This window comes from Triturus cristatus, chromosome 10 (genome assembly GCF_964204655.1).
Source record: "Triturus cristatus chromosome 10, aTriCri1.1, whole genome shotgun sequence".
Lineage (NCBI taxonomy): Eukaryota > Metazoa > Chordata > Amphibia > Caudata > Salamandridae > Triturus > Triturus cristatus.
The window spans coordinates 839,794,757-839,809,345 of NC_140593.1; the positions used below are offsets into that span (position 1 = coordinate 839,794,757).

At 46.3% G+C, this 14,589-nt stretch overlaps 1 protein-coding gene across 2 annotated transcripts in view; it reads left to right on the top strand.

Moving 5' to 3' along the window:
- DNAJA3 (DnaJ heat shock protein family (Hsp40) member A3) overlaps window positions 1-13,149 on the top strand; it is a 291,953-nt gene extending 278,804 nt beyond the window's left edge. For both annotated transcript variants that reach the window (XM_085628467.1, XM_085628468.1), the window contains one exon: window positions 11,587-13,149. Coding sequence is in view for 1 of the 2 variants with exons in the window: in XM_085628468.1 (XP_085484594.1) it covers window positions 11,587-11,609 (23 nt within the window). In the remaining variant the exon portion in view is untranslated. The remainder of the gene's footprint in view (window positions 1-11,586) is intronic.
- The last annotated feature ends 1,440 nt before the right edge of the window (window positions 13,150-14,589 follow it).

The following is a 14,589-nucleotide window of genomic DNA, read 5'->3' on the forward strand; positions in this document are numbered from 1 at the left end:
GGCCTCTCCAAGCTCCGGTCCTGGCTAATGGAAAGGACTCCATTTAAAAAGTGCCCTCGATGTGGGTCCAAATTTCCCCACACCGATCTCCACGAGGTATGAAATCTCTGCCTCTCCCCTGAACACGAGGCTCGAGACTGTCCGGCGTGTAAGTCCTTCCGGTCCAAAAAGACTATTCGGGACCGAAGAGCCAGAAGAACTATGGCGCACTCCTTGACGACGATTCCAGACGACATCTTCGGAGAAGGCATCGACGCTCCAGAGCGTTACACCGACGAGGGCCTCGTCAGCGCTTCCAAAGCCGACGACTCAGATGTGGAGGACATCACCCCGGCGCAGAGGGTCGTGAGTACTGATTCCCCCCCCCACACACACACACACCCCTGCCAGCACCGAAAAAGGCTCCGGTCACACCTTCGCCTCCGGGCCTAGGCAAGACCAAGGACACTGTTTCCAACACCGTACCTTTGGGCCCAGTAAAGAAGCCAAGCAAGCCTTCCGGCGGCTCGGGCTGGAGCCAGCCTATCGTCGGTGCCGATAAACACGCTTCGGCACCGAAAAAGAAGCCGACCTCCATATCGACACCATGCCCCGCACCGAAGCACTCGGGTCGAAACCCAGCTCTTCGGCACCAACACCACCTTCGGTGCCGACCAAAGCACACAAGGCCACCGGCACCGACACTTCGAGGCCGAAACCCATCTCGGCGCCGACCAAGCGTCCGGAGGTTCCCAAACCAGGTTCCAAACAACGAACCAGCACAGAAAAGCCTAAAAAGCCAACGGCTCCGGCGCCGACGGACCGACCAGCCTCACCGTACTTATTTACACTGGATCCCTTGCAAAAAACACTCACCAAGGATCCAAAAACTGGACATTTGACACTTTCTTCCAAAAAGAGACATTTGGAGAAGCCTGTTCCACCTCCACCTCTAAAGAGGAAGGACTCTGTTACCTCTCCGTTCAGAATACCTTCCCCACCTCTTCCACCTCCTCCACCTTCCCCACCTCCACCCCCTCCGCCGTCTCCGCCCCAACCTCATCGTTCTCCCTCCCCTTCTCCACACGATGAGGATCACGGGGACCCATATGATGACATAGGGGATGTGCCCCAGGACCTACCCACAGGGGACCCCACCCCTACAGGATCCCCAGACCCATGGGACGACTACAATATCCCTGATATTCCCAACTTCCCACAAGATGATCTTTACCCCTCCAGACCATCTCCACCAGAAGACTCATTGGGGTTCCACCATCTACTGCAAAGGGCGGCACACTACCTCGGGGTAGACTTGCATACCGACCCTGTGGAGGAAGATTTCCTCCTCGATACATTCGACACCACACATAGGTCTTCCTCCATATTACCTATGCTCAAAGGAGTGGTAAAGCATGCGCCAGAAGTTTTTAAGGACCCAGTTAGGGCCAGGGTCATTAACCCGCGCATCGAGAAAAAATACAAAGCTGCCCCCACAGATCCCTCCTACATCAGAGGGCCAGCGCCACTAGATTCTCTAGTGGTATCCACTGCACGTAAAAGGGCAACTTCCCAGGTCTCAGGTGAAGCACCACCACCTGACAGAGTCAAAGCTACTGGACGCATCAGGAAAGCGTACCGCGTCACAAGCAGCCAATATGTGGCGTATCGCCAATACTCAAGCGCTATTGGCCAGATATGATAGGGCACATTATGACGAGTTAGAAAGCATAATGCACCACCTCCCTGAAAAATATAAAGCTAGGGCCAACGAACTAATTTAAGAGGGTAAGACTATTACTAACACCTCTATACGCTGTGCCCTAGATGCAGCAGACACAGCTTCCAGGGCCATCAATACCAGCGTCCTCCTCCGTCGCCATGCTTGGCTAAGAATTTCAGGGTTTAAACCGGAGGTACAAGCCTCCATCCTTAACCATCCCTTTGACCAGGAACATCTATTTGGCCCAAAGGTGGATAAGGCTTAGAAAAAATGAAGAAGTATACGGACACGGCGAAATCCATGGGAGCCTTACAGTCACACCCTCCTAGACGCTCCTTTCGCCGCTCTTCCTTTCGAAGTACATCTAGAGGCTACTCCTCAGACACCGCGTCCACTTCCTACAAATCCCCCTACTCAGTCCACCTGCACGAGGGGTTATCAAAGAGGCGGCTATAGGGGTAACAATAATAAAGGCAGAGGCAAAACAAACCGCGCCCGCTCTGCCACAACGCCTACCCAATGACTTCCCCCCGCTCCCCCCAGACCATTCCACTCCGGTCGGGGGCAGACTCCAACATTTCCTTCCTGTCTGGGCTACCATCACCTCAGACAAATGGGTAACACAAATAATTCGGTCAGGCTACTGCCTAGAACTAATATCTACCCCCCCAAACATTCCACCCGGGCAGCGCCCAATGTCACAAGAACATTTAATACTCCTAAAGCAGGAGGTAATCTCCCTCCTACAGAAACAGGCAATAGAACCCGTTCCTACCAACCAACAAAACATGGGAGTCTACTCCCTATATTTCCTCATACCAAAAAGGGACGAGACTCTGCGACCCATCCTAGATCTCCGGCCCCTAAACACATACATACACTCAGACCATTTTCATATGGTGACGCTTCAGCAGGTACTTTCGCTCCTCTCCCAAAACGACTTTTTGACCACCTTAGACCTAAAAGACGCTTATTTCCACATTCCAGTGCACAAAGCTCACCGGAAGTACCTCAGATTTGTAGTGGACGGACAACACTTCCAATTCAAAGTGCTCCCGTTCGGAGTCACAACAGCGCCAAGGGTATTCACCAAGTGCCTAGCAGTGGTGGCAGCACATTTGCAAAGACAGCACATCCACGTCTTCCCATACTTAGACGACTGGCTGATAAAAGTCAGGTCATACAATCAGTGTGTACAACACACGTCCACCACCATTCAACTACTCCACCAGCTGGGCTTCACAGTAAACCACCAGAAGTCCCATCTCCAACCATCCCACATAAAACAATACCTCGGTGCCACCATAGACACCTCGAGAGCGCTAGCCTACCCCAATCCTGCCAGGATTGCAAGCATTCAAGCTCTACGCACAAAATTCATAGCACAACACTCCCTTCCAGCTCGAGTGTTTATGCAACTAATAGGATGTTGGCCTCTTGCATCTTCATAGTACCTCTCGCAAGACTCCAGATGCGTCCTCTCCAAGAGTGCTTAGCGCGCCAATGGAACCAGGCCCAGGGTCAATTAAACAGATCTGGTGTTGGTAGACGGTCGCACCCATCGCTCTCTGCAGTGGTGGAACACCACAAACCTTTCCAAAGGTCGACCGTTCCTGGACCCGGTTCCTCAAATAGTACTGACAACGGACGCATCGCTCTCCGGCTGGGGAGCTCATCTACTACATCTCATCACACAGGGCAAGTGGACACCTCAACAAAAGTTACTCCATATCAACCATCTGGAGTTACTAGCAATCTTCTTAGCCCTAAAATCTTTTCAAACTCAAATTTCAGGCAAGGCAGTCATGATCCGCACGGACAACATGACAGCCATGTATTATATTCAAAAACAAGGCGGCACACACTCTCCACAGCTCTCTCAACTAGCACAGAGCATATGGAGATGGGAAATACCCCAGAAAATCTTTATCCTACCTCAGCATGTCCCAGGAGTCCAAAACACAGTGGCAGATCTGCTCAGCAGGCAGACACAACAGATCCACGAGTGGGAGCTTCACCCGCAAGTTCTTCACCCGTACTTTCAAATGTGAGGGCATCCACAGATAGACCTCTTCGCCACCCACGAAAACGCCAAATGTCCAAGCTTTGCCGCCAGATACCCTCACCCATTGTCCAAAGGAAATGCGATCTGGATGAACTGGTCAGGCAGATTTGCGTATGCTTTTCCGCCTCTCCCACTCATTCCACTAGTGGTGCACAAACTACAACAACACTCCCTCACACTAATCCTAGTAGCTCCAACGTGGGCCAGACAACCGTGGTACACCACACTGCTGGAACTATCTGTAGTACCGCACCAAAAACTACACCTCTCTCCACACCTCTTAACCCAGAACCATGGAGAGATCAGACACCCGGACCCAGCGCAGCTCAACCTTGTGATCTGGCTCCTGAAATCCTAGAATTTGGGTACCTGAATCTTCCCCATGACAGTATGAACGTCATCAGAGAAGCTAGAAGACCTACCACTAGAGCGTGCTACGCCGCTAAGTGGAAACGTTTTGTGGTTTATTGCCATAACAACACTATCAATCCACTGGATGTGTCCATTCAACACATCATAGGCTACTTACTCCACCTACAAAGGTGCAATCTAGCCTATACGTCCATTCGACTACACCTTGCAGCTATTGCAGCTTACCTACAAAACGGGCAACATCTATCACTCTTCAGAGTACCTGCCATTAAAGCCTTCATGGAAGGCCTTAAAAGGATAATTCCCCCCAGAGTGCCACCCTCACCTGTGTGGAACTTGAATATCGTTCTCACAAGGCTAATGGGGCCTCCCTTCGAACCTCTGCACAAATGTGAACTACAATTCCTAACATGGAAAACCGCTTTTCTTGTAGCCATCACTTCCCTTAGAAGGGTCAGTGAGATACAAGCACTCACCATTCAAGATCCTTTTCTCCAAATGCACCACAACAAGGTTGTTCTCCGTACCAACCCAAAATTCCTCCCTAAAGTCATTTCTCCTTTTCACCTAAATCAAACAGTAGAACTACCAGTATTTTTCTCGCAACCACAGACCGTTGCAGAAAGGGCTCTTCACACACTGGATGTCAAACGAGCCTTACTCTACTACATTCAAAGAACAAAACCTTTCCGTAAGACCAAACAACTGTTTGTTTCTTTCTCTCCACCACACAAAGGCAACCCCATCTCAAAATCAGGGATAGCTAGGTGGATTGTAAAATACATTCAAATCTGCTACCATAAAGCAAAGCGAACTCTATCCATTCCCCCTAAAGCCCATTCTACACGGAAAATAGGGGCTTCCATGGCATTTTTAGGGAACATCCCATTAGATGATATCTGTAAAGCAGCTACATGGTCAACACCGCACACTTTCACCAAACACTATTGTGTAGATGTGCAAACTAAGCAACAAGCTAGTGTGGGCCAGGCTGTACTCAAAACATTATTTCAAACCACTGCAACAGATACAGGTGGTCGCCGCTAACGGTGGGTACTGCTATATAATCTATGCACAAGTGTGTAATCTGCAGCTCATATGCCTCGAACAGAATATGCTACTTACCAGTATGCATCTGTTCTTGGCATGTAGAGCTGCAGATCTACACACGCCCACCCGCCTCCCCGGCTACCTGTATCTGTTCCAGTTTATCTTATTTAGATAGCACATACATGGGCATCTTCACTGGTATTACTACGCTCCATCTTTCCCTGCTGGCGATAAACAATCTGAGGATGGAGCCGAAGCCCATGCGCAATACGATCCAAAGGAGGAGTCACCGACCTTGTGACTTCCAAAGACTTTCCAAGAGGAAAAATAAACTGCAAACATCCAGGCCCAACACCAGATGGCGATCTATGCACAAGTGTGTAGATCTGCAGCTCTACATGCCAAGAACAGATGCATACTGGTAAGTAGCATATTCCTTTTATTTATTTTGTCAAATAAGAGAGGCTTAGATAGAGGAAAGAGTTCCAGTTAGCAGTATTAGTTGTTGATACATAATACAGCACACAGTGTATACTTGATTCAGTGATTTTGCCATCCTGCTGGGTAAGGTTATAGAGTGTTTCTCTATTCTTCCTCTAAATATTGGACCCTCTAGTTGTAGTGGCAATGCTGCGTGCATTGCAATGAGGTGTATGCTTGTTGGAAGAGCTTCCATGGAACCTGAGGCCAATCCATAGGCCCACCAGGTCCTTGATTCATATTCCTGATGTAGACTCCAGCATGAGCAGAAAGCCACAGAAACCCTTGAAATATGACAACAGACTGTACACCATTGTACCATGTACTTTGTCATGTGCATTGTCATGTCATGTCATGTCATTAGGGTATCCAGGCGATTGGGAAGGTGTGTGGTCCTCCAGGCGCTTATATGAAGAGCCCGGTCGTGTGCTTATATGAAGAGGGAGGTCTTCAGCTTCTTGTGGACCTCAAGAAGTGAGGAGGAGGCTCTGATGTATTGTGGGAGGTCGTTCCAGGTCTTCTGTGCGATGTAGGAGAATGAGCATCTTCCGGTTTTGCTTTTGCGGATGCTGGAGTGTGTGCGAGTGAGGCAGAGCGTAGGTGTTGGTGGGTTGGTTAAAGTAATGCTGCTGTTTAGGTATTTTTACTATTGTGTTGTGTAGGGCTTTTTATGTGTGCTTGAGAAGTTTGAATTGGGTGCGCTTGTGAATGGGGGGGCCAGTGAAGCTTCTTGTGGTGCGGTGTGATGTGGGTGCGGCGTGGGAGCTCAAGTATGAGTCTTGCTGCAGTGTTCTGGAGTGTGTGTAGGAGTGACTTGGAAATTCAAGTGTAGCAAGTGTTTCGAAAAAAGTGCAGCCTGCTGGTGATGAGTGCTTATGTTACCATCCGTCTAGTGTCCTGAGGCAACCATTTGAAGATCTTTTGCAGCATGCGTAGGACGTGGAAGCAGAAGGTGCACACTGTGTTGACTTGAGCTGTCATGTTGAGCTTGATGTCTAGGATAATCCCTAGATTTCTTGCGTGGTCTGTGTGTTCTTTTCATAGCTCCGACAGCCCCCAGGTGGAGTTCCATGAGAAGGTCTTGTTGCCTTAGCCCAGTACTTCTGTCTTGATGAGGTTAAGCTTCAAGCATTTGGTTCGCATTCAGTCTGCTACCATGGTCATGAAGTTGGTTCTTGTGGTGGTTGTCTTGTCCATCAGGGAGAGGGTGAGTTGGATGTCATCAGTGTGAGAGATGACTTAATGTCTTGTGAGTGGATGATGTTGGTGACTAGTATCATGTATATGTTGAAAAGGACGGGGCTGAGGAACGATATCTGTGGGGCTCTGCATTTCCGTTTCTTGGTCTCTAATGTGAAGGATGGCAGCCTGACCCTTTGGGTTCTTCTGATGATGAAGGAACAAATCCATTTGAGATTGGATCTTTATATGCCAATCTTGTGGAGTCTTCTGATAGGGTGTTGTGGAAGGTGATGTTGAGGGCTGTGGAGAGGTCACGCAGGATTAGGGCTTCTGTTTCTCTTCAGTCCAGGATGATTCGAATGTTATCAGTGGTCGCGATGAGTGCTGTTTCGGTGCAGTGGTTCTTTCTGAATCCTGATTGAGTGTTCTTTAGAAGATGGTGAAGTCAAAGATGGGTTGTTGATGGCCTTCTCAAATACTTTCGCTGGATAGGGGAGCAGGGAAATGGGTCGGAAATTGCTCAGTTAATTCGGGACTGCTGTGGGCTTCTTGAGGAGTGCATTGATTTCTACAAGTTGCTATTCATCCGGGAAAGTGGCAGACGTAATGGAGGTGTTGATGATGTGGGTCAGGGTGTTTTTGCTAATGTGTGTCACTAATAGTGAGAGCTGTTCATTCAATCAGGTGTCCATTGTGGTTGGCGGTGAATAGGTTAGTGAGAAGTTCTCTTGGGTTGGTTAGGTGTGCGAAGTTGCTGTAGATGTTTGTGGTTTTGCTGGGGAAGTAGTTGGATAGGCTGTCGCAGAGTTGTTGGGAGGCAGCAATGTTTTTGACATTGGCAGAGGGTGAGTTGAAATCCTTGACAATCACGAATATCTGCTTGCAGCTTCCTTCAATGCAGTCCACTAGTGCATTTCACTTGTGTCTCTTATTTGCTGGTGATAGCCTTGGAGTACAGCCTTGTATGTAGTTCTGTTGGTGGTGGTGTGGTTGCCTCTCCATTTCCTTTCTAACTGTGTACAGTTTGTTTGGTATCTCAGGTCTTCTTCGTACCAGTTGGTCTGCTTGTTTGATGATCTACAGTGCTGGCTGGGTTTGGTGGATGCGAGGGAGTCTGCACAGTTCTTGATTCATTTGTTGATGTCCTTGTCAAGTTTCTGTGGGGCTAGATTGATCTGTGCTGAGGGCGCTGAGCCAGTCCGGTTCTGTGATATTACCCCTACTGTGGCTTGGACTGATGAACCTGGTAGGGGTGTTGACTTGAGGAGTTGATTTGGAAGTGGATTATGAGATGTTGGTCCATGTGATCGGTGTTGTGGAGTTGTCTTTGATGCTGTCACTTGTGTTGAAGATGGGGTCCAGTGTGTCCTCCAGTGTGTGTTAGATCTGAGATGAGCTGGGTGAGTCTAAAGTTTCTCAAGCTTTTAAGAAGTGCTGTGGCGCAGGGGGTCATTTTGGTCTTTTAGGGGAAAGTTGAGGTCACCAAGGAGAATGGGGGCTCTAGACTCGATGGTGAGCGGAGTGACAGTTTGTCAGTAGTCGGTGGTGCCGTTCAGCGTAAAGTGATCCGAGATTTGCAGCTTGAAGTACAGCTGTTCCATGAATGGGCTGGCATTTTTTGTGGATGTTGTGCATTTTATTCCTAGTAGATGATGGCAAGTTCTCCTCCTGGCGTGTGATGGCAATCCTGTCGAGCCATCTTGTAGCTCGCTGGGATTGCCATAACTATGCTGGTAGTAGATGAGTGGTTGAGCCAGGTCTCTGTGATGAAGAGGATGTCTGGTGCTTTGATGCTCACCAGGTCACATATTTTGTTTGTGTGTTTGCCGAGTGTGTGTTGAGAAGCATGCATGCGAGTAGGTGTTGACGTGTGGGTTTGCGGTAGGGTGGGGGTATAGGTGGTGTTGGTGCTTGTGTGGCATGTTTATTGGGAGGGGGTGTTGAGGGCATTGTCAGTGTTTGCATGGTGTGGCTGCTAGATAACTGGAAGTGGGTGCAAGTGAAAGCTCCTACTGTGGTGTGAGACGCAACACATCAGCAGGTGAGGAGCAGCACCTGGGGTCTAGCTACCTAAGGAGTGCTGTGGAGTGTCGCTGGGGGGTGATCAGATCAGGGTTCCTGGCGCTGGGCACAGTTCAGGCACAGGCTGGTTTGCCTTTGGCGCACCTTCGGCACATCCGCTGCGTGTCCGTGTAGCAGCTACCATTAAGTAGTTCCTAGGAGGGGAGAGGAGTGCAGGGTGCCAATTGAACAAACTACTTACTTTCAGGACTGCTTTTTCTTGTGAGGATTTTGTGATGAGGACTCTGCAGTTGAAATAAGTTGAAAAGAGGGTTTACAAAGAAATGTAACTTATTCTTCTGATGAGTACTTCTAATCACAGATTCCTCACTTTGAAAGCAGTGCCCCTTCCAGGAGGTGGATCTGAGGAGCATACTTTATACCAAGAAGTCTTGCAGGAAAGGAATGGTTGGCAAAATGGTGAGTATATGGAAATATTCTGACAGGGCAGCTGGTCATAAGTTCAACAGGGACACTCCAAGCCAGGGCTTCAGTATCAACCTAAACCTAGTGAAAGGATGCCCAAGGTGCTCATGAGGATCTTTCAATACCAAGGTGTCGCACAACTTGATGCAAAAGAGAGTCTATTGCAATAAGGGTAGTTTCTGGATGTTTTTCCTTTCTTTGGACTGATCCTCATGAAAAGGCAAAATCACATTCAGAAAAAATGAGTAACCTGTACAAAACCTCAATTTGTCTAGAAAATGTAGTATATGAAGACTGCACGGATGATGCCTGGAACTTACTAATGCTTTGCGCAGAATTAATGGCAGGGAGAAACACGGTCTTCAGAGTCAAGAACCCTGCAACTATGCAGAAGCTCAAAGCAAGCAGACATCTTCAAATGAAGGACCAAATTCAGATCCCACTGCCACATAATGAAGGATGTAGAGGGAACGGTCTGAAACCCTTTCATAAAACGCATCACAATGAATGTCTGGAATTAAGAGAGCTGGTCAGACATGTGAAGAAAGGCCGAAAGGGCTGATCTATAGCCTTTGACTTTGCCTGCAGTGAAACCTTGCCAGGCCAGCCACAAATAACAAGAGGATATCAGAGTGCTTGGTCTCTAGAAGGTACACTTGCTTCTCCTCCCACCAGTTGACAAAGGCCAGAATGTGTAGACTTTGTGGACAGATGGGAAGCAGCCACAGTAACGTCCACCACCTCTGCTGGAAGATGACCCCACTCAATCTGCACGTGGGTAGGTGTCGATTGTGATGGTTTGGATGCAGGACTCTTCCCTGCTGCTGGGACATCGGGTTCTCCCAAACAGCAGTTGAAATGGAGGGCTTGTGTTGAGATTCAAACGCTTTGATTAACAGTCCCTCTGAGCCTAGTCCACGGTAATTAGAATGAAATGAGACTGGTCCTGCATGACCAACTCCAGGACCTGTGGGATCAGTGGCAGAAGATCTGCCTAAAGGAGTCCCAAGCCCCACAGAGGCCTGAGCACATCCTGTAGGTATCCTCAAGTAGGATACCTCAAAGTACAAAAGACTGAGGACCAAGCGTTTTCGGATGGACAACTGGCATGCCCCACTGGGCATAAATACTCTGCACCACCTCCAGATGAAGAAGCCATTTGCGATTCCCTATTTTGAAACGTTACATCCTGGCCTCCTTGGAGCTTGCAGTCTATTGGGGTGTTGAGGATGGCCTGGGGAGTCCTGAGCGCCTTAGCTCCAATACTGAATTTAGGCCTAAATTGAATGCCCGGGCCGGCCCCTTCGAGCACCAGCAGTGGTGCTTGTTCTGGAAGCGGTGCAGAGACGAGGAACCTTGCTTAGGCTTCCTGTATTTCCGTTTGGACTTCTCTTTCAACTTTGTCCTAGACTTGTTTGAGGATGTCAAGGGTGATTGAGACTGGGAACGGCTCTGCGATGTCGAACGGATTTACCCCACTTCTTGTATTTAGTGACCTCGACTTTTGCTTTCCTCTCATGGATGGCCTTCGGAAGCGTGAAACCACCTACGTCCTAATTGCATATTTCTTCTTCACTGAGCGCAGATTTCATGAACATTGACATCTGTTCTCTACAAAATCCAAAGTGGAGACTTTCCTGGTTCATTCCAAGTTTGCGGGGGAGGTATCATGAGTCAGCTTGAAACTGAAAGCACTTCTTTTAACATTCAGGGCCCATAACTAGTGTCAGGAGCGTGCAGGGAGGTAACGTTTTCCATATGGCAGACTTAAGGACATTGAATGGTAATGCAGAATGTGCATGTTGCTCATTGGTGAGGATGTATGACTTGCAGTTCTCTCGAGTGTTTTTCTTGTCCTGGCGACTTAGAGATAGCTAATAGAGAAAGCTGCTTCAGTAATGATTGCTGGGTGATGACATTGTTCTGTGTGCTGCCAAAAAGTGGAGACTAGCGCATTGCATGATGCAGTCATTAACATAGAATGACGTGGCAGTATTCTGCACACAGCCCCTTGGAAGTCACATCCAGTGAGAAGTCAGTCTTTTTGTTAATTTTAGAGTTTGTAAAATCCTGTTTATATTGCATTGGTTTGCATTTGTGGATTTTTGCTCACTACCTGTTCCTACTGATATTATTTTCATTGTTGTACCGTGCGTCGTGCTTCGTTTTTTTTGTTGCAATGTTTGTTCTGTATGATTAGTTGCAAATAAATAAGATGATTTGAAAATATTTTTCCTCTTATCTTCAGGTAAACGCTCTGCTGGGAATTAGTCTCCTGTCTGTAGAATCTGCTTTCCTTCATGAAAAGGTAAAGGACAAGAGATGTCTACTCCGCTCCTTGAAGAAGAGGGGGCACGATTAAAGATGGTCATTGCAGTTTACTCGGAGGTGACCAAAAGCTTTGGACGTTACAGGGAACTGCATCATTGCTGTCACTGTCTGATTAACGCAAGAAGCAAGCAGGTCGCAAGGAGAAGCGACTTCATCACTGATCCGTGCTCATTTCCCGGGACACTCATCAAGAGGAGTAGATAGATTCTGCCCTCCCTCGTCTGCACCTTACAGGCAGATCTTCACAGGAATTGTTTCTCTTGTAAATTGTATGAAAATCAGTTTAATTAAATATGTCTGTATGTACGTTCTGAGACAACCTTGTCTGTAGGATCTGGTTCGATAAAATGTGAGACATTTTTCAGCATTTGCTGTATGTTAAAATGGTCTCATTTTCGGTGCGAAAGGAGTATTTATTTAAAACCCCTTCCAATTCTGAGTGGCTAGTTAGAGCATTTTACGCTGTAAACTGAAAAATGACTTGTACCAATAGACGGACAATGCACAATGAAAATACGGCACCCTGATGAAAAACAGCAGTCACTACCCGAGACGGTGGATGTAAACGGTATGTTACTCTAAAACTTTGATGGATATAGAATTATGATTTTCTGTCTCTTGAAATGGGAGTCATTCGAAAGGCAGAGTTAGAAAAATATTTACTTAACAAAGTAGGAAAGAAGCAGGCCCACACATGAATCTAAGCACTGAAAACTTCATTATCAGGGAAATTGTAGCTTGATTGATACAAACCATTCTTTTAACGAGTCTGTGATTTGAGGTAAGCACACTGAAATTTATTTTGCATTTTTTTATTTTAAAATTAATGGGCTTAATAGGTAGTAGTTGGTATTTAGTATTCGGTTCATCAGTAACCTAAACAATTATTGCTCAGATAATTATCATAGAGTCCTTGGAGGCAGTCTGCCCTACGTAGAAGGCACATTCAAACCTTTTGGGCCACTTAGCATTAACAAATTATCTTTGGTTTGAAATATTTCAGGAATGTCCAAAAAAAAACCTGAACTTGAAAGAGAGACACATGAGCAAGTTAACTGTCGTCTCAAACGGTCTGACAATACATGTGAAAGTGATTACACAATGTTAAGTCAGTGATGTCAGTTTCAAATGATGTTACTGATTTAATCACACCTGATTTTTGTAAGCAATGACACTTAACCATTATTGGGCCTTAGTTTTGCGATCTTAACAGATGTATGGGGTTCAAACTACCAGTTTTCAAAGTGATGTAGGCTGTATAGCGAGTACAAAATGTGGACGAGACTAGTGTGACGTGGTTAACTTTTCCAGTTTTCGTCCTTTGCATTCGGGTACTTTATATTTTACATGGCAGATACAAAACGTCATGCCCCATTTTGCAAATCATAAACGTGTCCCTGTTGTGGATGCTTTCAAGGTCCATGTCTAAAACAGACTGCCTGGATATCATGGGTATTAAAAGAAAGGGTTTAAAACCTCACTTGAAGGTTGCCTGGTGGTGTTTTTGTCTGCTGGTAGAAAAAAAGGTGCAGAGCCGTTCTTTACTTACTGTGACCAATAGCCATTTTTCTTGCAAGCCAATCGCTTTCGACGGACACATATTCCTGAAAACCAATGTTGCCTAAGTTGGACCCTAGGCTAGCCACATTCCAGCACAAGATTGGAAAATTATGAGGAACAGTGAGCAAAAAATTCTAAGTTCAAGCAGGCAGCCGTTATCTGCGAATGTATAGTCTGTAACATTAATTCTCTTCCAGGGGATACTCTCAATAGTCATAAGCACTGAATAGTCCCGTCCACATGTGGGGGCCCCGGAGCATATACAAAACACACACATATATGTATGTGTGTGCATATATATATATATATATATATATATATATATATATATATATATATATATATATATATATACGCACACGCACGCACATACATATATATATATATATATATATATATATATATATATACACATATATGGTTAAGAAAAACTTTAAGTACGTAGTACATTCAAACATACACCTGTGTGTGTGTGTGTGTGTGTGTATATATATATATATACACACACACACATAGGCATGTTGCCTAAACCATCTAATAGGCAAAAATTGCATTACATTTTTCAATTAAAATAAAAACATCTCTATTCAGCATTTCTGCAATATAGAACATGCACTCCTTTGCGGTTTTAACATATCCTTTATTTTCAAGGAAAAAGGCAAAGTAATAAGCAGCTAGCCTACAGGCTGCACAAAGAAACCACAACAGAATAAAACTGGCACTGTACCTTTATGACCTTCAAGACGGCCTGTTCCCATCATGCCCTACAGGTAACAGTTAGGTCAGTTCTTTTTTCCGGCTCCTTCTGTGAGGATCCTGGAGCATTGAGCTTGTCCGTTTTTGGCTTTTCTGTCAAAAATTGGTTTTCTAGAAATTTCTTTTTTACTTCATTCGACATTTTTGACAGCTGGCTATCCTTTTAGCTTGTTTTCGGACTATTTGGAGAAAACATTTCGCCGGAAATGCCAGCATTATTTAATAAATGTCCTTCTTGTGGAAAGAAGATGACTAAATCTGATCCACACTTGGTCTGTATTGTGTTCTTACCATCTTTCCACAAGCAATATAAGTGTTACTACTGACAGTACTTTTCCAAGAGGACTCTATGTGACGGAGGATCAAGCTGCATGCCTTACAGGAGAGAGGAAAGTTAGATCCACAAGTGGCCTTGAAAGCAAGCAACCTTTCAAAGAGTTCTCCTTTCATAAAAGATCTGAGCACAAGGGCAGAGCAGAGAAGAAGAAGCATCACCTTCCCTCACAGTCAATGGAAAAGAGATCACTGTCGAGACAAACACGGTTTGTTCCCCTTCGGCATCAAGATCGCTGTTGGAAAGACATCTGCAGCATGCGGCGACGTC